General features: G+C 38.8%; 3 protein-coding genes across 3 annotated transcripts; 1 reads left to right on the forward strand and 2 right to left on the reverse strand.

Annotated features, from left to right (window-relative positions):
• The first annotated feature begins 1,919 nt into the window (after nucleotides 1-1,919).
• On the forward strand, nucleotides 1,920-4,289 carry SmB (small ribonucleoprotein particle protein SmB). The gene is made up of 2 exons (XM_074085891.1): nucleotides 1,920-2,075; nucleotides 2,229-4,289. Exons 1-2 carry the CDS (start codon nucleotides 2,073-2,075, stop codon nucleotides 2,790-2,792), a joined length of 567 nt encoding a protein of 188 aa, XP_073941992.1. The 5' UTR covers nucleotides 1,920-2,072; the 3' UTR covers nucleotides 2,793-4,289.
• LOC141426748 (uncharacterized) lies at nucleotides 3,173-13,644 on the reverse strand. The gene is made up of 5 exons (XM_074085889.1): nucleotides 13,316-13,644; nucleotides 10,163-13,009; nucleotides 9,849-10,084; nucleotides 8,976-9,481; nucleotides 3,173-7,527 (listed from the first exon to the last, which is right to left on the reverse strand). The coding sequence occupies exons 2-5, from the start codon at nucleotides 13,000-13,002 to the stop codon at nucleotides 7,195-7,197; spliced, it is 3,915 nt and encodes a 1,304-aa protein (XP_073941990.1). The 5' UTR covers nucleotides 13,003-13,009; nucleotides 13,316-13,644; the 3' UTR covers nucleotides 3,173-7,194.
• A 137-nt stretch (nucleotides 13,645-13,781) lies between these two features.
• On the reverse strand, nucleotides 13,782-21,771 carry l(2)k14505 (ATP synthase mitochondrial F1 complex assembly factor 2 homolog l(2)k14505). Its single transcript, XM_074085890.1, has 6 exons — nucleotides 21,539-21,771; nucleotides 21,268-21,461; nucleotides 19,283-19,393; nucleotides 18,781-18,961; nucleotides 18,285-18,400; nucleotides 13,782-15,725 (listed from the first exon to the last, which is right to left on the reverse strand). The coding sequence occupies exons 1-6, from the start codon at nucleotides 21,615-21,617 to the stop codon at nucleotides 15,585-15,587; spliced, it is 822 nt and encodes a 273-aa protein (XP_073941991.1). The 5' UTR covers nucleotides 21,618-21,771; the 3' UTR covers nucleotides 13,782-15,584.
• Nucleotides 21,772-21,801: the final 30 nt, after the last annotated feature.

Genomic DNA, 21,801 nt, shown 5'->3' on the forward strand with positions numbered 1-21,801 from the left:
TTATACGATATTTACTGATGGTATGTGATCCTAGTGTCCTTCCTTTTTCTTGTAGTATTATTTTTACACAGTAATTTCGAAATTATACGATATTTACTGATGGTATGTGATCCCAGTGTCCTTCTTATTTCTTATAGTATTATTTTTAAACAGTTTCACTGCGAAAACTGGCATTTTACTTCGGTTTATGACCAAAATTTAACAAAAATTCGGGACATGCACATTACGCACAGTTTGCAACGCGACTGACTCGCCTCGGGCTCAGGTACGCCGATTTCGGCGTACTATTTGTTGCCGCATTTGACAAGTACGCCGGCGGTAATATCTAGTCGAGCGAGCGCGCGAGACCAATCATTCATCTAAGGCCGGCGGTATCTAGTCGGGCGAGCGCGCGAGACCAATCATTCATCTTCGTTTTTAAGTGTAGTTGCCTATCAACGCGCTTATTTTGTTAAATGAATAGAGATCAACTCAAAATTCAAAGCATGTGAGTGGCTACGTGGTACATAATAACGATGACAAGACAATTAATGCAAACATAATATAACTACATACTTATCAGATGTTTATTCTTAGTTTTACCGGTTTTAAACTCCCGTTATTTGTATACTTTAAGAAATAATAAGTCATGTAAATGATTTAAGTACTTTCTTATGTCTTTGAAGGGCACTGTTTAACACTGATATTTAAGTAAGTTATAAATTTGTTACTTACCTATTTAATTAATTATTTTGTATTTTATTTATAAACCTATGTAAATTTACAGCATTACTGTTTATACCAATGCGCTGTAAATTTAATAACATCACATGACACGGTTTCACAAGGGAAGTGAGGCTCCAGGTCCCGTAGCCAGCTAGTTTCTCACTAGTTTAAGACATGAATGAAAATATTATTTGACTTCAAAAAGAGCTACTCGTTCTACTGTTTATGTTTACGTGTGTCAAACGCGCAAAAGTACCTTCAAGGTACCTTCTTTTTTTCTTTTGATTTTCGCGTATTGCCATTATTTAAATTAATGTCGGTTCAGTTCCATTTTTTCGCTTCGATTTTCTTTCAGTAAATTCAAGGTAAATTCATATGAATGTTAATTAAAGTTTTAAAGTTCCAAAATCGTAATAGTTGATTCCGTAAAAATGAATTAATTAAAATTCCATATCCATATATCCAAATGTTCTTCGCAACATTGCATCTTCGATGTATTCTTTCATATAAATATTTATTTTTAAACTAAATACCTACTTGAAAAGGGGGCAAAAATGATTTAATGACGTAAAATTCATAAACTTGGCAAAACTTTGCATCACATTTTTTTTACATGTGTTGTCTTTTTCCTTTATTGTAGTTTCAATGATTTTCTCGATACTATTTTTTTATACTATAATTATCATTGTTTTGTTAATTATTGTATATATTATTTGTTTGTTTATAAGTAAAAACATGATTTGAAATTATCATCGCATCGAGATCAGAAATCAAATAACGATACAATGATTATATGTATATCATTGTGTGCCCATCATGAGTGCTTGGACTAACGAAGAAATTTTATCCTTTCTCTTTAAATAAAAATATGTCAACCTCAACACAAGAGCCGAAGCAACTTAAAGATCCACGTTTGTCATCCTTGCCTGTCCGGAATACACTGACGCGCTTGCAAGCGTGTAAATGGCATTCAAGAGTTTGGATCGGCTTGAAGCTTGTAGTGTAGACGCTTGGCAAGCCTCGGCAAGGGTGTAAATGTAGCATAAGGATCCAAAGTTCCAGAACGTAACAATAGAATAACCAAAAAGGAAGGAGAGAATAACTAATATACCTGACGTAGCTTAAAAGTACTTTGACTTAATTTTATCATGATTTTACTCCCATAGACAACCAATCTGTGTTAAGTTTTTGCCACTAGCAGCCCCGGTCAGCGTCTGTCACCCACCGCCATATTTGTTTGTACCGAAGCCTTAGCCTTTCTTGTCAACCAACTTGTCTGTCATTCCCGCTTCTCTGCCTCAAAATTAAAGCTTGTTGTGGTTTGATTTGAATTAATCTGAGTACTGTAAAGTAATCTTGTGATCAAAATGGTGTGTATTATTGTAATTTTATCAAATAATACGTTCAGTTCATGCTCAAATCTATATTTTGGTTTTGTCACCGGTTTTCTACCGGTGTATTAAATAAAAATATTTTTTTTTGTAATTTGCTATATTTTTAATTATTTTCTTTTATAATTTCAGACTATTGGAAAAAACAATAAGATGCAACAACATATTAATTACCGAGTTCGGGTAATACTTCAAGATTCTCGAACATTTATTGGGACATTCAAGGCATTCGATAAACACATGAATTTAATATTGGGAGACTGCGAAGAATTTAGGAAAATCAAGTCCAAAAACAGCAAAGCAGCCGATAGAGAGGAGAAGAGAACCCTCGGATTCGTATTATTGCGCGGAGAGAACATAGTCTCTCTCACCATTGAGGGTCCGCCACCACCCGAAGAAGGTTTACCCCGTGTACCTCTACCAGGAGGTATGGGTGGACCAGGTGGTGGCCGGGCGGCCGGGCGCGGAGCTGGGCCAGGTGGCGCTCCGCCTGGGCTACAGGGCCCTGCGCGTGGCGTCGGTGGTCCATCACACCAGCATATGGCTCCCGGAGGTCGTGGACAACTGTCGGCCCCTCCCCAGATGCGAGGTGGTCCAATGATGGGAGGGCCTCCACCAGGAATGATGGGTGCACCCCCTGGCATGGGTCGTGGTGGTCCAGGTGGCCGCGGTCCACCCATGCGAGGCCGTTATTAGTGTTTGAAGTAAATAGTGATAGTACAGTGAATATTGGACTAGTGAGAGGCCTTGTATCTTAGTGTTAATTGTCAATTTGAAACTATCACTTAACCAGTGGCCAAGTGCGATTGGAATGAATATTGGAATGTCTGCAATGAATATTGGCATGCAATGTTTTAGACTATCGCGGTCATTACTAATTTTATGATTTAAATTTGGGTTTTGTTCCATGTACCTTGATTTTAGAGAAGCACAATATTTCGGCACAGTTGCATGCACTATGAATGCGAGATGACTGGCTGGAAACAGTGTTGCCACCTTGCCCAAAGAAAAAGTTGCTAAAAATACTCTGTTATAAGTTGCCAAGTGGCTAAACAAAAAAAAGGCAACATGGGATATGTCTTTAATTTTTATATTTCTTTCTCTTACATTATTGTTTATGGAAAAATGTATTCAAAATCGATGTCAACTTGTGATTGAAGGTCCAGTTTCTAGATTTTTTTCGGGTTTCTTAGTTTTTCCTACTTATTTCTCAAAGGATATTCTCAGGAATTACGTAGGTAGCGCACGGAAGTATGTTTTACATGAAAAATTTAATTGATTGAAACTGGTAACTTGTTGAAAGTAGCTAGAAAGTGTGGCTAGGTCTAGCTAAAAATTGGCTAAAGTGGCAATGAGAGCTGGAAAATTGCAGTCAAACTGAACTGATCTACCCTCTTCCTTACAAGTTGCCCACTATTACTGGGACTCAAACTCGCTTTAAAGTGGTGGCAAAATACACTCACAGTAGCACTCACTTTTTCTGTATTGTGACAAACAATCAGGTATAACTATGCACTGGAGACCAAGTTTGGGTATTTCGTAATTTCGATAGCTTCCCTAACTAATTGTGGAAAGTAGTGTCGTTCAGTAGATAAGACTCATGTTTTGTGGAGCTCCATCCAGTGATAAGTCTCAGATTCCAAAATGTGTTGGGCAATGGCAGACTTATTGCTTTGGTTGTTTTTATAGCCTTAATATGCTCATTTACCTGACATGATATGGTTCGGTTAGTCTGGCCTATTATGATTTCCCACTGCTACAGTCAATTTTGTAAACACTCGGATGCTCTAAAGGAAATGTATGTATCTTTAGGTGATCTCATGCTTAGCAATATTTTCTTAAAAGGAGTAAAATGGTCTTTATTGAATATACTACATACAGCACACAGTTACACCAGCTTGCAATTATACTAGCATACCTGCAATTCTCCAGCCAGTTGTCTTGTGATCATGGCACATGCAACTGTGCTAAAATATCGAGCTTCTCTAAAATCAAGGTACACAGAACAAAACCCGAATTTAAATCATAAAATGTTGGCATGCTTACTAATGGAAGTAATCTTATTAATTGTGGTGTTTTATTATGCCACAAAATACAGAGATAGTTTAAGTTTCCTGGCCTCTGAAAATTGTGTAACAAGTCTCCAAAATTCAACTCTTTATTATAAGTAATAAACAATGTATTTTTAAGCCATCTTTAGTTTAATTTATTATTGCTAAAAGGTCTTATTATGTTGGTGGTATACTACCAAAAAGATTGGCTTTACAAGAGAGTTGGTATGAAATTAAAAGGAGTTACTTTTTTTATTATATTTATATCCTATATCCTACTAATATTATAAATGTGAAAGTTTGTGAGTGAGTGAGTATGTTTGTTACTTCTTCACTCACGTTGAAACGGCTTACGAATTTGGATGAAGTTTGTGGCGTTATCTGGGAAAAGGTACCTTAATTGAGTTATTGATATCCCCATAATCTACATACATTTAGCTATCGAACCATGTAAGAAACATGCATGTAGGTTAAATAGATATTTAAAAAAAAATGTTGAACCTCTAAAGCCAGAAAAGGTGATTATGAGAAAATTGAATTCAAGCTTATACACCCAAAAAAAGAATGTTGTTGTTGGAAGTTACATAGATAACATGCTATTTGAGGAGTAGATTGTACGGGCTTTCAGGTTTCAAGAAAAAATTTGTAATTGGACAACTGTTTTCCTATAGTTTACCTTGCCAAAGTCCATAAAGTAAAAAAAAGGTTGATGGAGTTTTACTTTATTTTCTAATTATAGTATAATTACATTGGATTTTATCGAAGGATTTTTTTTATGCGTAATTGGACACTAAATAAGAACTACTCCGTTTTGAATTAACGTTTAGGTATTATCACAGAATAAGTAATAGTACAGTATTATATAAAAAAAATACTTTAACAAAAATAACTGTGGTTTACAAATGTAATTAAACAGTCAAAATCAACAAACGTTTATATTTAGTACACTAAAACACTAGTTTTTTCAGTCTAAAAATGTATGGTAAAGTTTAGTAAAAAGTTGGTACAATCACTAGGTATATATTTTCGAAAAGGGACCTTATCGTGGTGGTAAAATATTTAGTAATATGAAGTGATATCATATGAAAACGACTAATAACTTACGAATTATTTTAATAGTCTTAATTTAAGAACACTAGTATTAAAACTCTTACCAAACACCTATAATTTTGTCTCAACGATTTCGCCGCAAGCGCGCAACGACATCGCCGCGAGCGCGCAACGAGAGCGCGTAGCGAGTTCGCTGCTTTACCGCCAAAAACGCCATATTTTAGACTTTCGTATAATAATAATAGGGCGTCTTCGGCGCTAACACAGCGAACTCGCTGCGCGCTCGCACGGACATCGTTGCGCGCTCGCGGCGATATCGTTGCGTGCTCGCGGTGAAATCGTTACGCGCTCGAATCGAACTCGCTGTGCGCTCGCCTCGCTTTCAACTCGCCTGCAAATCGCTAGTGTGATATGGGCCTAACTGGCTACCGCCTAATGGTGGCCAGTTATTGATGATTTACCTTACTCTAATTAAACGCATTTTATGATGATTCTGATTGAAGTTTTTTACGCGCCGACAAGCACCGCGCTGGGCCCGCGTGGGAACTACTGCCCAAGCTCTGATTCTGAGAGGAGGCCTGTGCCCAGCAATGGGACGTATATAAGCTGGGATGATGATGATGACGCGCCGACAAAGTACCGACGTCCGACACGTCTTCCAAACCGATACCGAGCGCACAGAAAGCTTTCAAGAGCGGCACCGACAATAAGGTACCATTCTTACTAAACTTTAAGGGATGTTTTAACTCATAAAATATCGATTTAAAAACTTGTGTCTCTGTCAAATTAAAATTTAGACCCTGCTAATTAATATAAAGTAAAAAAAGAAAAAAATGTTTTTTTTTCGACATTTTACTTTAAACGCGATTATCTCGGAAACTAGAAACCGACAACAAGGTACCTTTTCCCAGATAACGCCACATTTGGCAAAAAGTTAGTTTATAACCTGGATTAAAACAGGATACTTTTTATCCCAATGTTCCCACGGGAGAGGGATAAAATCTTGAAATAATAACAGCTGGGCTTAGTCATGAAGTTTGGTACGTAGAAAGCTGGACATCTAGAATAACACATAAGCTACTTTTTATTCCGATATTCCCACGGGATAGGGATAAAATCTTGAAGTAATAACCGCTGGGCTTAGTCATGAAATTTGGTACGTATATAGCTGGACATCTGGAATAACATAGGCTACTCAGTTATATGTACCTAGACTTAAAAACAAGTTTATTATGAACCGTAGTTGTAACACAAACACAATACTCGTGTATATATACATTCATAAAAAGTAGTTGGAGATCAATCACATATGAATTTATATACCTACCACTTGTTTGATCCCTAGCTATTTTTGCAGTGGCGGACTAACTAAACCCACTTCTCATGCTCGTAAAGTTCGTGTTTATGCTGGATCTGGGCGACATGTTACTTTTTATGCTCTAGTGCATAAAGTAAAATCTTTGTCTTAAGACCAAGGTAATCATAATCAGGTGTCAACAGCCACAAACAAAAAAGTTTCTATAATTTTTTTTTATAATTTTTATTTTATGTAAAACTAAAAATCAATCAAAATAAATCAATAAAACTAAAAATTTATAATTATGTAGCATTGCATGAAAAATAAAAGGTAGGTACATAGTAAGTGAACAATTGTTTCCACTGTTGCTATTTCATTTCCTCGCCATCGAGGTGAAAAGCAGAGTGTAAAACTCGAGCATTAAACCCATTTTCCCCTCGACGTGTCTATCCACCAAACATAAAATGGCTCATTTTATGCTCTTGTTGTACAATCTACTATTGTTAAGGACTTGATCAAGAGAACTTGTGTACATTTGGAGCCCCCTCGCGACTGTACATAGGCACAGGGCGGGCCGCCCTACTCTTCGTCCGCCAGTGTATTTTAAACTGTTTTATGCTTCTTAAATAAGTAGTGACTCTTAACTGAGAGACAGTGAGCCAGTAAATTCTGGATCGTCAAAGTACTTTTGAAGTTTAAGCTAATGGCAATAGCCACATGACGGATGACATCTTTTGCCATCGACGCCGCAGCGGCAACCAGCACTGGTGTCCCCACGGCCGCCGGGGCCCCAGCGCCGTCCGCGTGTCACCCAGCATATCTCCGTCTTGCACGCTGAACACTTGATCCAATCACAACCCCATTTCTTTGTAATAATGGCACTACATTCAGGACACTCGAGAGCTTCGCCACGGGATATTAATGTGTCAAGAAAAGCTCTCGTTCCTTCGTCAGTTTGGTCTGGGGCTTGTTTGGGGGCTTCTGCAGCTTGCTTAGAGCGATACTGTTCGCAAGTGTCTCCTTCATGTATTGCCTGCAAAAACAGTCAAAGTTGTTGTTAAATAACTATACCGTTGAACACTTACCATGCTTTTAAGTGGCTGAATGTTAATTTCCAGATGTATATTTAGAGTAGATGTGTATGTCTACCTAGATCAAATCTACAGGATGTCCCGTAAGTAGTACGACCAACTTAAATATGGCGGGTCATCTACCAAATAATAATTAAAATTACCTTAGTAAAAGTGTCACCGTTTCGAGAGATTTCGATTTTTCTGAATTATTGAAAAATGTATATTTCAAGTTGTGATATTAGGAATAGATTATTTTTTTGCGTTTATTTTTTTATTGAAAAATAATTTTGAATAGTTTTGTTATCAGATGCAAAAAAGCATTTCGAAAGAACCGGTCAAGTGCGAGTCCGACTCGCGCACGAAAGGTTCCGTACCATTATCTATTTTACGTAGCATACCATTACCATTATTAATAACAAGCAAAAACCGCAAGTCAATCACGTTTGTTGTATGGGAGCCCCCTTAAATATTTTTTTTTCTGTTTTTAGTATTTGTTGTTATAGCGGCCACTAATACATAATCTGTGAAAATTTCAAGTGTCTAATTATACGACTCAAAAGATAGAGCCCTGTGACAGACGGACGGACGGACAGACAGACAACGGAGTCTCAGTAATAGGATTCCGTTAGCACCCTTTGGGTACAGAACCCTAAAAACTATTGCAGTTTTTTTATATCAATTTAAGTTTTACATACATACATACATATAATCACGCCTCTCTCCCGTTGGGGTAGGCAGAGACCACTTCTTTCCACTTGCTACGATCCTTACATACTTGTTTCGCTTCGTCCACTTTCATTATTCCCTTTATACATGCTCTTCGGTTTAGGGTAGGTACTCTTGACCTTAAGTTTTGCCTTCTAAATTAAATGTTCTCCTAAAAAAATTACATGTGCACTGTTTAGCTTACTAGCTTAAAAACATATCCATTTAATGGACATTCAAAAATTATAAATATTCTTATCAAAAAAACATTAACAAGAAAAAAATGTGCACAAAGCATTAAGTACCTCCCTCCCTACACTAAAAATCGCGTTTAGTCAGCCACCTCATACCTACCAACTGGAATTGGTTTCATGCTGGTATCAGATGGGTATATTTAGGGGTCCTGGTCTTCACCTTTGAGAGCGTCTGCCGAGCACTTCCGGCAAAAAAAATACTGACATTTCGGTTTTCTGTATCTACCAGTAAATTCCTAACTGATGCCATGACTATTATTTCAGTATCAGATGGGTTAAATGACCCCCCTATTTCGCACCGGAAGCGACTATTTTTTTGGTACTTTCGGCAAGTTCCGCCGTGGCAGACTATCAAATTCGGACTCAGCATCAGTTTTATGGGAAACCATTGTGCGTTTCAAGTAGGTAGGTACGAAATGTTGCAGTCCGCTCTCCGTCTATTAACTTACCTGGCAGGATACGCAGTTCGTCTTTTTGCACACAGGGCAAGGGAACCTGGTAACACCCGTCTCACACAGCGCCCAGCCCGTACAGTCGCGAGTCCGACAGTGAAATGCGTTTCGAGTCCCACTTTCTGCGGCGGCAAGTCCTCTAGCCAACCAACGCTCGTAATCTTCTGGGGACACCAGCGCGCGGATCTCACGTTCCTGTAAGTTTCCGGGACAGCCCATTGCAGGACAGGAAATGGCGGGTTCCTCGCAGTGCTTCACAACGTCTGTCAGACAGTCTCTACAGAAGGTATGGACACACTCGCGTAGGATCGCTCCTTGCCCGGCGGTATAATGTTCCATGCAAACTCCACACTCGAATTCTTCAGTATTAGGGACGAGTGCGCGTCGCTCCAAGAGGACTAGCTCGGAATATACATCTGTTAAATTATTTTCACTATTTTCTTTCTTAGGGGAGGCAGAAGTAGAAAATACTTCTAGGGGCGAAGAAGAGTTTTTATTTGATTCTGAAATAATTGAAAGCCAAATAAATCATCCAAATATTTGTAGGTAGGTAATACTTAACATTCAGTCAAGTGCGTTGTACGTAGCAAGCCAGAGTTAAAATATTGTAGACTCAATCTACTTCTAAAGACAAAGGACAACAAAGCATTATCTGGATAGATATATAAACTACCTACTGCCCGCGTATTCACTTGCGGAGGATTCATTTAACTCTATTTCGCGGGAACTGTGCAATTTTCCGCGATAAAAATATCCTATGTTTATCAATTTAGGTTACAAGTGTATGCGTGAACAAATTAAACATAAACACAGACAAAAACACAAACAAGTGGATTTATAATATTGGTAGATAGGATTGAGTTTTCTAACCAGGTTCCACCAAACAGAGATAAAACGGCGCGTCAAATCCGGGACCCGCAAGCGCTTGCAGGGGAGTATTATCGTCGGTACACAAAGTTCGTCCCACGATCCACCGTTGTAAACGTGCAGCGAGACCCAGAGATGCATCTGCCTGTCGACGTAAATCACCCATCACCGATGATCGGGGAATGTTCATTTTAACAGGTCCTCTAGCCGCTTCTCTATCTTCGATCCAAACATCTATCCTGTTAGATTAAAAGCTTCATAAGAAAATAAACCTACTAACTTCATTTATTTGTACGGAAAACGAAAGAGTCACTTACGAAACACCGTCGTTTTCATTCCCAACTCCTTCGTTTTGTTTAGATGTTGATGGTTCATTCAATGTTTTGCGTCGATTATTAGGAGAAAGTTTTTGGCATTCACTGCCCGCCGATTTTAGTGGAGCTGAAGTTATTTTTCTTTCTTCTGAAATTTTAGTTGAACTGGCTGTGATAGCTTTAGCTGACGCACTTTGTAAATTATCGTTAACTCTTGTTTTTTGTTTAATGGGAACAGGGGAAGCCGCTATAATCTGATTTATTTGATCACTAGTAGAAACTGAGTGGGTATCTTTCTTTTGGTTTCCACTGAAAGATGTAGAGGGTGCGCCTACGATTTGTGAAGAAAATGATAATACTGAGCAAGATAGTCGCAACTGAGCCAGTTTTGCTGCGGCTTCTGCTGCCGCGCGTTCATCTCCTTTAGCTATCGATTGTTCAAGTTGGTTGATCAAATCTCTACGCCTCGAATGTTGATCAAAAGCTACAAGTTTTGTACTATTATTACCTTGAAGAATGTTTTGATGTTCTATAGACTTTTGTGGCACTTCTGATCTTAACAATCCTGTCGATATTTTACGATCGATTTTTTGTGGTTGGTCTTTATCTTTTTTGGTTTCCAATTGTAGATTTTCTGTGGTTATTGCATTAGTTGCTATAGTATTTATAATAAGATTGTTTGATGGCGACGAAATTACATTTGGGGTTCCATTCGAAGAAGTCACGGATAAGGATATACCAACCGTGGCCATTTTAGTGGTTGTATCACTTTTCTTTGGTGTACTTGTTTCCAAAAGGTTTTTAATATCGTTTAATTTATTATCAAGAAAACAGTTTTTACTATTTGGTTTTGACTTAGAGGCAGATTCTAAAAGTGTTTCTGATGAAGTTTGCGTAGTTGAAGTTGTTTTAACGCTGCTCTGCACTTTCGGCATTGGTTGCTCTTTAGGTACTGACGATTCATTATGCGCCACTTTGGTTACCACAGCTGCGGCTGCATGACTTAAACTCTGCTGAGAATTTATCGTTGTGCCTGTCATGATGCTAGTTAAACTAAGTGCAGGCTTCGAATTGTCGTTTGATGGCTTTGCTGGTGGAGGGTTTTGTGGGCGAGGCACATTAAGTTCGTTTTGGTTCGTTGGATGGCTTTGTTGGCTAGTTTGTGAAAAAAATATACTTTTCCTCGTTTGACTTTCTGGTTGCGGCGCGCTAGAGTTCAACAGTGATGATATTTTTAAAGGCATATGCAAATTGTTACTGTTAGAGCTTGAAACTTCGAGTTTTTTAATTGCTGAAATATTTAACTCTTTTGGATTTTCATTTTGTGTTACATGTGACTTTGTGTTGTCTTTGTTAACAGCTTTGGAATAGCTTACATTTGCTTGAACTTTAAATTTTTCTAATTTTACAATGTCTCTAGAAGGCGAATGTTGCAATACGATTGGCTGTGTTACTAGAGCCATTTCCGTGGCAGATGTCGGTTTTGAATCCTGTTCAACTCTAATAACATCATTGTTAGTCGATGCTTTTTCCCGTATTTCTTTAGGGGCAACGTTTAGGACAAATGAGTTGTTTTCCTCTTCGCACATTTTAGATCCTATTCGAAGCGTTGCAGCATCAGTCACAGGGTTTTTTTTAGAAATAGCTGTTAAATTATTATTCAAGTTGTTAGTACTCTTTATATCATGCTTAGCTCTTTTTGGCAATGAATCTTTCATTTCTTTTAACATATCTTTCAGCTTTTGTTTTTCTTCAGCTTCTGTTAGACCGCTAGAAGAAGCGACGCACGAGTCCGGTCTTGGACGGTATTTGGTAGCACTGCCCGGTGAACTTCTTTCTCCAGCATTAGACTTATTTAATTTCATTTTCTGTTCAGTCAAACAATGTACACACGTGACAACAGAATCGTCATATTTTCGAAGACACCTCGTACAAAACCACTTATCTCCTTTTGATCGCGTCGGAGATTCTCTTTGACTATGTTCATCACCTCGGTTCAAGGCTTTCAGTTTGCAAGATTCAATTATTTCGGCAGCCTGTTTGTCTAACTCACTAATACTCGGCAATATTCTATCAGGAATCGTTTCTATGACAGAGTTTCTTTTTCTGTTCTCGAAGATCTGTTTCAAGAAACTCTTCTCTGGTTTTTTAGAATCTTTATCTTTAACATCTTTCTTGGTATTTTTTTCAGGTTTGCAGTCCGAGGAATCATTTTTCGGTGAAGGAGGATTATCATGACCCAATTTAGCACTCATCTGGGTTAAGATTGTGTCCTCTGGTATTGTAGCGTTAAGTTCGATCACGTGGAGATGTCGATCGGGCGGCGGCGGCGCGGGTCTCTTGCGCGGGCGGCGGGCGCCGAGCGTGGCGGCGCGGGCGAGCGGCGGGGACGGCGGCGGCGGCGCGCGGCGCTTGCCGGGCACGTGCGCGGCGCGCCGCTGCAGGCACTCGCTGGCGGCGCGCCGTTCCCGTTCGTGCCGCTCCCTGTTCTCGTTCGTAACTTTCCGCGCGGAAGGTAGGCTGAAAGCGTCGTAACCGGTAGTTTCACCTCTGTAAAGGCCGTATTTGCGGTGCAGCGTGAGGTCGCGGTCGTGTTGGAGTCTCGCGTTTCGATCGCGCACTCTCTTCTTGTAAGAGTCCGTGGGGGGGCCGGGGGGCGGCAGCAGGAGCGGCGCTGGGCGGAGCCGGCAGCGCTCGGGCGAGAGGAAGGAGAAGCTGGCGACGGTGCGGTCGGAGCCGACGCTGGACAGGCTGTCGCTGGAGCCGGCGTCGTCGCGTCGCAGCCACGAGATCAACGTCCACAGCCCGCCCGACAGCGGCCGCGCCGGCGCCGCGCCGCTCATCACACTCCTGGAAAATACATTCACGATGTTTAGCCATTAATGTATTACTAAATTTAAAAAGGCTGCTTATTACATACGTATTCAACTTCCTCAGGAGTAAATCAGAGCATACTCAAAATAATCAGCCAGATTCGAATCGATTGTTTTAATAAGACTATTCCTGATAAATCAAGACGAAGTAGGCACCAACTTCAGCGACAACTTAAAAAATCGATTCAAAATTATCTTCAAATAAAACTACCTTTCTATATTGTCAAATCGTTCGTGATAACAAATTATTATTATTGTATCCAATATTGTATGAGGTACTCACCAACAAGCTGAAGAATGATCCACGGATGTAAATAGTCAAACCCAAAAACTAGATCATATTGGCCTCATTTTCGCACATTGACAAAGGTAACAACTATAGATGACTACAATGATATAAGTTTTTTACTTCACAACTCATAAAATTTTATTGTACGTAATGGAATTCGGCGCTTGAAATATTAAGTATATACTGGAGTTATCTTTATAGTGAAGCTTGCAGTGGGGTCGCGCACGCGCACGCGCACGTCGCACGGAGCGAGGCAACAAAGCGAGGCGCGCGGGCGGCGCTGCACTGCGCGGGCGCCGCCGCCCAGCTATATTTAGCGGAACTTCGCGACCGTTTTTGCTATTTTCATTTCATTCTTGCGCGCCTCGACCTCACTTAAAATTGGCTTCCTGCCGAATTTTATAAGATGTAGGGAAATATTCAAATCTTACTTTCAGACAGAATATACACAAACACGAGCTGTAACGCATTATTTTTATTTGTAAATATCTTGATGACTAAACTAACAATAGTTTATAGTATAGGTACAGTTGACATTTTTATCTTTAACTTATACAAGAGCAAAAACTATGTTACTGTACACTTGAGTTCGTAAACTTCTGAGCAAAAATTTGATCGAAAATATCTACGCCGCTAAGAGTCGTGGATACATATTTTTGATCAAATGTTTGCTCAGAAGTTTAAGAACTCGACTGTACCTAACTATTATTTAGTTGTTTTACAGTCGTTCATTTTGTAACAATACCAACTATTTACAATCTTGCGGGTAGAGTCTAAGGCGGCTGCCATTTTTTCGCTCGGCACTCACTAAGAGCACACTTAATAGACTAGTAAGACAGCAATGCTCGACAACTACAACCTGTGCTGTTTTTAGACGGCCTGACGCTGGTGGCCCTGACCGAAGAGAAGCGAGACGCAAACTGTAGAACAGGAACTTTGGAGGTATCCCCCTATCAAGGAAATTAATATCAAATACTCCGTACTAACATGGAGCAGTGAATAAATCAAACTTCTAAGTCAACGCAATCAAAAGATACAGTCATTAAAAAGGCGTTTCCATACAAATTGCCGGGCAATCAAAACCTATAGGGTCCGAGTACTGCCAGTTGTCCGAGAAACTTCAAATTTTGATATGCTTTAAATAGATAGCACAACCAATAGGAAAAGTCTGAAAATCTTATTTTTTTTAAATTTCTGTCTCACCATGTAAAATGAACCCACACTGCTTTTACTAGATAAGTACCTACCTAAACCAAAGAAAGTACGTTCTGCTAACCCAGGATATTCATCTAATATATAAAAATCTCGGGTCAAATTTTTTGTAACTAAACCCCCAAAACGGCTGGACCAATTTTTATGATTTTTTTGTGAATATTCGGTAGGTCTGAGAATAGGGTGTTAACTATTTTTCATACTTTTACGCGGACGGTGTCGCGGGCAACAGCTAGTAGATTTCTATAAATTTGTACGTAACCCTCGATGCGCGAGTCAGATTCGCACTTATCCGGTTTTTTAATAATTCTATTGAGATAAAGACTATATAAATGTACTCGAATCTGCTCTATTGTATCCGTTAATCTATTCAACTGCGTACATCCGTAGTCCAGTAGAACTCTAGCACAAGCATTACTTAGCAGCTCTATTACTCTTGAGTTTGTATTGTCTAACGCACTGGGAATCACAGTCGTTTTCACCATTTTTTTTTTCACGTCTCACGCTATAGGATGAGATTAATTAATGGTAGATAATGGTGGCGATGGTATAACTAAATGCAATGTCGACGCGTTGGACAATACGGCCTCTGGTTTACACGGTGCCAGTAGCATAACATCGCACGGGCCGCAGGGCTCACGAGTTGCGAGTGATCATGCAAGCGCCGCAATATTATGATACCGTACCGGCACCGTGTACACAAGCACGTGTACACGGCAGCATAAGGCTACGAACGCACTATGCGGCTAACCGCGCGGTTTTAGCGCGCCATCCCTCTTCAAAGTATCGCTTGAGATAGAGACGGCGCACCAATACCGCGCGGTTAGCCGCATAGTTCTTACATGGCCGAAGGCAGGGTTTCACAAACTATGGCTTGCGACCCACTGGTGGGTCGTGAGCGAATATTTAGTGGGCCCTACCTGTAGAACGACACATCAACCGGCCGAGCCTTTATTCATATTGGTAACGGCTTCCGAGTTTGTAAACAATTTGTCTTAGATGGGTCGTAGCCAAGACAACTTTGGGAAACACTAGCCTTAGTGTATATGATCTAGTTGGCGGAGTGCGCCTTGGCCCTTGCGGAGTGCGAGTCGGAGCAGCCATGCACGACGAGCAGCGCGGCGGCCACGCGCGCCGTCAACTCGGCCTGGCCCAGCTCGTGCGCCCACGGCACGCGGCCCCAGCGCGACAGCTGCGGACACACCCCCAGCTATAGCTCCACTCATAACATCTGCCATCAGTGGATTCAACGAAACTGATCCCATCAAAACATAAATTTGAAATAAGCGCCAAGTTCAATATTATAATATATGCCTTGATTGTTGACTTTAACGAAAAAAGACGTGAGATCTAAATGGGTGCCAAGTTCAATGGTCAGTCCTGAAAATTATTTATAACGATACAAAATATTTTATAACAACTTAAAATATCATTTTCACTTCTCATGGTCGTAAAGTTCGTGTTTATGCTGGATCTAGGCGACATAAAATGACTTTTTATGCTCTAGTGCATAAAGCAAAATCTTCGTCTAAGGCCAAGCTAATCAGGTGTAAACAGCCAGAAACAAAAAAGTTTCTAACATCTTTTTTTTATAATTTTTAATTTAGATAAAACTAAAAATCAATCAAAAATAGATAAATAAAACTAAAAATTTATAATTATGTGAACAATAAAAGGTACATAGTAGGTAAGTGAACAATGTTTCCACTGTTGCTATTTCATTTCCTCGCAATCGAAGTGAAAAGCAGAGTGTAAAACTCGAGCATTAAATCCATTTTCCCCTCGACGTGTATATCCACCCTCGCCGTACCGGCTATATGAACGTCTTCGGTAAAATGGCTCTTGTTGTACAATCTACTATTCTTCTTATAACTTAGGATAATATATTGAAGCCTAATGTCTGACTTGGCTGGTTCTCATATTATACGAATTATTATTAAGTACCTACTAAAAGATAACAACTTGCGAAGGCTCATTCGTGTATGAAAACTAGCCAAATCCGAACTTAGGCTTCAATATATTATCCTAAAAAAGAAGAAATTATATTTTAAGTTGTCATAAAATATTTTATATCGTTACAAATAAATTTCAGGACTGACCATTGAACTTGGCACCCATTTAGATCTCGCTTCTTTTGTTAAAGGCAACAAGGCATATATTATAATATTGAATTGGCTCTCATTTCACATTTAAGTTTAGATGGTATATCATTCCTTTTTGTACAGAAATATTTTAATTTAAAAATTATAATAAAATGATAAAAAATTACTAGTTTCTGATTTATTCCTATGTATTCATCCAAATACCTAACTGAATGACAAATTTGAACTTTCTAGGTCATCTGGAACTGGGTTAGAATTTTGATCTATAGGTAAGTGAGTTAGTGATAAAAATGACAATTTTTGGATGTTAATATCTAAATAACCGTTTGAGGTGTATCTCAAGTCTCAAAAAAATGAGCCAAATTTGACATGTTTTTGTTTATGTGAAATAGTTTTTTAAGTTTATGTTTTTAAGTTACGAGGGTGTGAAAAGTGGCTCCAAATGGTTCGGGTAAAATTACACACGGTGCTGCTCGCCAGTTCTGTTAGCTTGAACTTGGCTTGAAACGCTACCGCGTGTCTAGATGTGTCAATATACTGATCAGCCGAATCACTTTACCAATACGGTATTTGACAACTGTTGAATTTGCCATATCCTGTATATTATTATAAAAATATAGATACAAAGACAATGTTTAGCGAAGAGAAAAAATAATTCGGTTGAAAATTGGGTTCATAGTGATTTTTTGAAAAATCTTTATATCTGTCTCTTTCTAAAACGCTCTTCTCTATGCGGCAAGTATGGCGCTACTTGCATCTGACGTCACAAGCAAGTAGGTCTTACTCTGTCTATATCTTCAATTTCAAACCTTTATAACCAAGTTATTTAAAGGTAGCATAAAAATTATTTTTCTGTTCAATTACATGCATTGTCTAGCTTTGATTTATAAAATAAATAAAAAAAATAGTCAAATACTGTATTACTACACGCTTTTCAAGTATTGTGCACGATTTCTTCAAAATTGTGAAAAAGTGCAATCAAGACGCTTTTGATGGAGGGAGAAGACACAACACAAACACATGCGGGAGCATGAGAGCACATCATCTAGTTAAGACCGTTTGGCCTGTCAATAAGCCCTCATTTGGTTCAACTATTTAGGAAGGATGTAATTTGGGACATCATTAAATTTATTGCAAAGTTAAATATATATATTTTTTTATTTAGGCTGAAAATATAATTCTCTCAATGAGGGCTATCGCGTATGAATTCGCCGATAGAGGCGCTAGTGTAGCGTGAGGTCTCTGAAATGTCAAATTTCATAGTTTTTGGGTGAGCTACGCGGGATTATTTATAATTAGAATAATTTTGTGAATATTTTGCATTACCTGAAATTAATTATGGCAATTATGCGTTACGGGGCAATGAATGTCTGTGTTTTGAGACAGTTCTATCTTTCGGAAACTTTTGTCCTCCCTTTTTTTCTGAACAAAACGGGACTACGTATCACTGTGGTTGCTCGATATTTTTATGGTATGGTTTTAATGTGTATTAAATATGATTTTAATCTAAACTTTGTTTTCACGCTCGTAAGAACAGACTTTGAAAGCCACACTTAAAAAACTCACGCAACAGTGGCGCCATCTAGAAAGACAAAAAACGATAGCTTTCATTGACTGGTTTCTATATAGTTATTTTCAAAATGACTGACCTGGTATTCTTCTTCGAGTCGTGAGAGCAATACAGCCTCTTTCGGTTCCAAATGTCGCTCTATGCAGGTTAGCATAAGTATGGGTGACTTAAGAGCTTCCACACCAAAATTAATGGCTGCAACAAAGCATTACTGTTTATTAGTAAAACAGATCTAGTAGATTAAATCAAAAGAAGTAATCAACTTGATACACATAATTAAAACCTTTCTATGATTATTAAAAAAATAGTTAGATAGAAAATGATTCCAAGCTTTGATTTATGCAAAGTGCATTGCATTAATTGTTGTATGTACATACAGACATAAACAAATATTTGTCAAGGTCGAATTCCACCCACTTCTAGAGCTCATATGAACTCGAAATTTGATACAGATATGTAGTTTGTAGACAATGCAAGTACAGTAAACAAAAAGTCCAATTAGCAAAAACCTTGTACAAAACTAAATTATTATAAAAACTTTTTTCCTTAAATAGTAAATGAAAATTATCAAATACCATTAAGCGCTGTGAAGTCATAGGACAGGAAGTATCGCGCCAGGACAGCCCGTGTGTTTGCAGCGACGGGGGGCAGCTCCAGCCCTCTAGAAATTTCTTGCGTTACATTAAATCTTTTTTGGAACCATTCTAAAACTGGAGTCCATTTCTTTGCTTGTAATTTTTTTAATTCCTCTTCATCCTAAAGAAGAAAAGTCATACGTAATTATAACGAAATGTTTCTTAGTTAAAGTATATATCCCATTGTGGATTAAAGAAGGCTGACCACCCAATGGAATACTATTTCATATAAAGCTGGGACTTAGCTGCTTTATCATTTTATGTTTATAATCAGTTCAAATCAATTCATACACAACATTACCTCAATGAGTTTCCACTCCATAAATAGTATGTCATGCATGACCATTTTCAGTTACAAAAACAACATGGTAGAATAGGTGGGTCTATTATGATAATGGTATTAAGTCATGTCATAATAAATGTAGCAAGAGTAGATATGTACCTCAGAATGAAAGAGAAGTGTGTCTGTAGGCAAAAAATCCAGTAAGTAAGTAGTTATATCATGTGGACTCAGTTTTCCTGGGTTATCCAAAGCAGTGTTGCACAATGCAGTCTGGAACGAGGAAAATATAGAATAAAAAAGCTACCAAATATTTCACACTACCAATTTATCACATGATAATATAAGTACATCAGCACAGCAGAGTGAGTGAACATTTTTGTTAGTGAAACCAAAAAATGAGAAGCATAAGTTTAGCATAATATCTACAGATACAGTACTTCAGCTTTGCCATACTTTTCATCACTATTCAAATGTAAAAAAAAATTCATCTCTCCTGTTTGGAAAGTTTAATTTTCATGGGTAGATAGCCAGGTGAAAAATTGCCTTTTTCATAGAGATGAACCCCACCCACACCCTGGAGAGGGTGGAAAGTAGTTTTTTTTTTTAATTTTCGATTAGCCACGGAGTCTAAGATAATTGAATTACGTCAATGACACTTTTTTTTCACGTTTCGGCATGGCCATCTAGATGCACGTCGTGACCAAGGAGCTTATATACAACACTGGAGGTTGACAGCCGAACATCCGTTTGAAACAAAAAAAAAATCTTTATTACGTCACTAAGATATTCCATCTCTTTCTTTTGTTAGATTAAGAAAGAGATGGAAGTCATTCGTGAAATGTAAAAGAAAGAATGAAAGGTCAAACTTCTTCTTTCGGCGTTCAACCTCCAGTCAGTTTTCTATATAAGCTCCTTAGTCGTGACCAACTGTTTTTTTTTTATAGTCGGCCGTGGCAAGTGGCCAGGTCAAAAAAGTACTGTTGGATATAAGTAAATTCAATTTATCACATTTTTTGTAGTATTTTACTTTACTCACAGTCCAAATGAAAAGTAGTGTCTAATTTGGGCAAAATTACCCATTTCCCTCCGAACTATTGGTGCTCTATATCTCGGGTGAAATGGGTCACTTTCCACCCTTGGTCATCAATGTACTATAGACAACCCAGTGGGAGTAGAGTGATTACAGCACCACTCTGACATAGTATTACTAAAATGCCGTTAACTGACATCTGGGCGATTTTCAACTTTGGATGGTAAGTACTAACTGTACAGTCAAGTTTTTTTTTCTTTTTTTTGTTGAGGCTTTGAACACTCCAGGTGATCATGTCAGCCTCATGGGTGCTCGCTTATTTTCCTTACACAAGGGACATATTAAAAAAGTGGTAAATGCACATGGCTTTGGCAGATGTTGGCTCTGAGAGCCAACAATTGACCTGGCCATTGTGCATGGGACCCAAACCCCCAAGAACCCTTCTTCTAAAGTCTGAGTTCTGAGCACATTTCAACAACAAATGGGACAAGTCATCTACCTTCTGGCAAATGTCACACAGAGGTGATGGTTTAACTCTCATCATGTGTAAGAATTTGTTTATTAGGATGTGTCCGGAACATACCCTGAAAGCAGATACTAACACTTTTCTTGTAAGGTTAGCAGAGTCAAACCAAGGTGTTCACAAGGGACTAGCTTGGATGGTTCTGTACCAGACCCCTACACCCCTGGATACACACTGCTCACCAAAATGGTATTCCCACTTCTGTAAACTTCTTCTTTTGATTTTGGGAATAAGTTCACTGGAAAAAGGAACAGTGTCTGTTACAGAGCCATCCATTACAGCGGCTTTGGCAAGCTTATCCACTGCTTCATTTCCTGCCAACCCTACATGAGAAGGAATCCACTGTATTTTAACAGACTGGCCTCTAGAGATCATGTCATAAATCACCTGCAGCACATCATCCGTCCAAAGTTAAAAATTGCCCAGATGTCAGTTAACGGTATTTTAGTTATACTATGGCAGCACTATTGATACACATATGTAATTAATTTGCTCTTATTACAGGTAACATTCCTAATTTGATCTAATTTGATAATGATAAAAAATAATTTGAATTGTCAAGTCTCAATCAATTCAATAGGGAAGTGTTACCAAGTGCATGGTAGGTTGTGTGATGTGTTCTGTCTGCGCGTCCCACTCAGCGGCGAGCGCCCGCGCCAGCTGCTCGCTGGCGACGGCCAGCACCTTCCCACCCGGCGTCTTCAGCCGCCGGTGATCCAGCGTTACCTCCCATTTACTCTCGTTCTGAACTATGCCGGTGTTGCGGTAAAACCGCTTACGAGTCGCTGAAATGCACATGGTAGTTTAGATACAATAACAAACCTCATTAAAAACTACTTGGCTTCTGCTTCTTGGTTCTAACCATAGTTTCGATGTTGAGCGAAGTAAGGAAATCTTCCTTGAATTAGTCTGGAGACGACTTTTGTCGAAAAAGCCTGCATTTTGGTCTATTATATTTTGGTCCGAGAAATACTAAGTCATTTCTTTATCACACTATTATACAGAAAAAGAAAATGTGTCGTTGCTACTAGAATTGCAGAAAATCCAAACAGCTGAACTCTGACGGACGGAGCCTGACGGAGGATGGACGGGATGGAGCTGCAGGTCTACTACGAAACTCGAAGT

The sequence above is a fragment of the Choristoneura fumiferana genome, chromosome 3 (genome assembly GCF_025370935.1).
Source record: "Choristoneura fumiferana chromosome 3, NRCan_CFum_1, whole genome shotgun sequence".
In the NCBI taxonomy this organism is placed as follows: Eukaryota; Metazoa; Arthropoda; class Insecta; order Lepidoptera; family Tortricidae; genus Choristoneura; species Choristoneura fumiferana.

What these genes read in the sequence shown, in the direction of transcription:
- LOC141426748 (XM_074085889.1), bottom strand. Translation starts at nt 13,002, where the DNA reads ATGAGCGGCGCGGCGCCGGCGCGGCCGCTGTCGGGCGGGCTGTGGACG. An exon ending in AATGAAAACGACGGTGTTTC is followed by an intron (nt 10,085 to 10,162) that starts GTAAGTGACTCT and finishes TTAATCTAACAG; the next exon opens with GATAGATGTTTGGATCGAAG. An exon ending in TCTCTGTTTGGTGGAACCTG is followed by an intron (nt 9,482 to 9,848) that starts GTTAGAAAACTC and finishes CAATTATTTCAG; the next exon opens with AATCAAATAAAAACTCTTCT.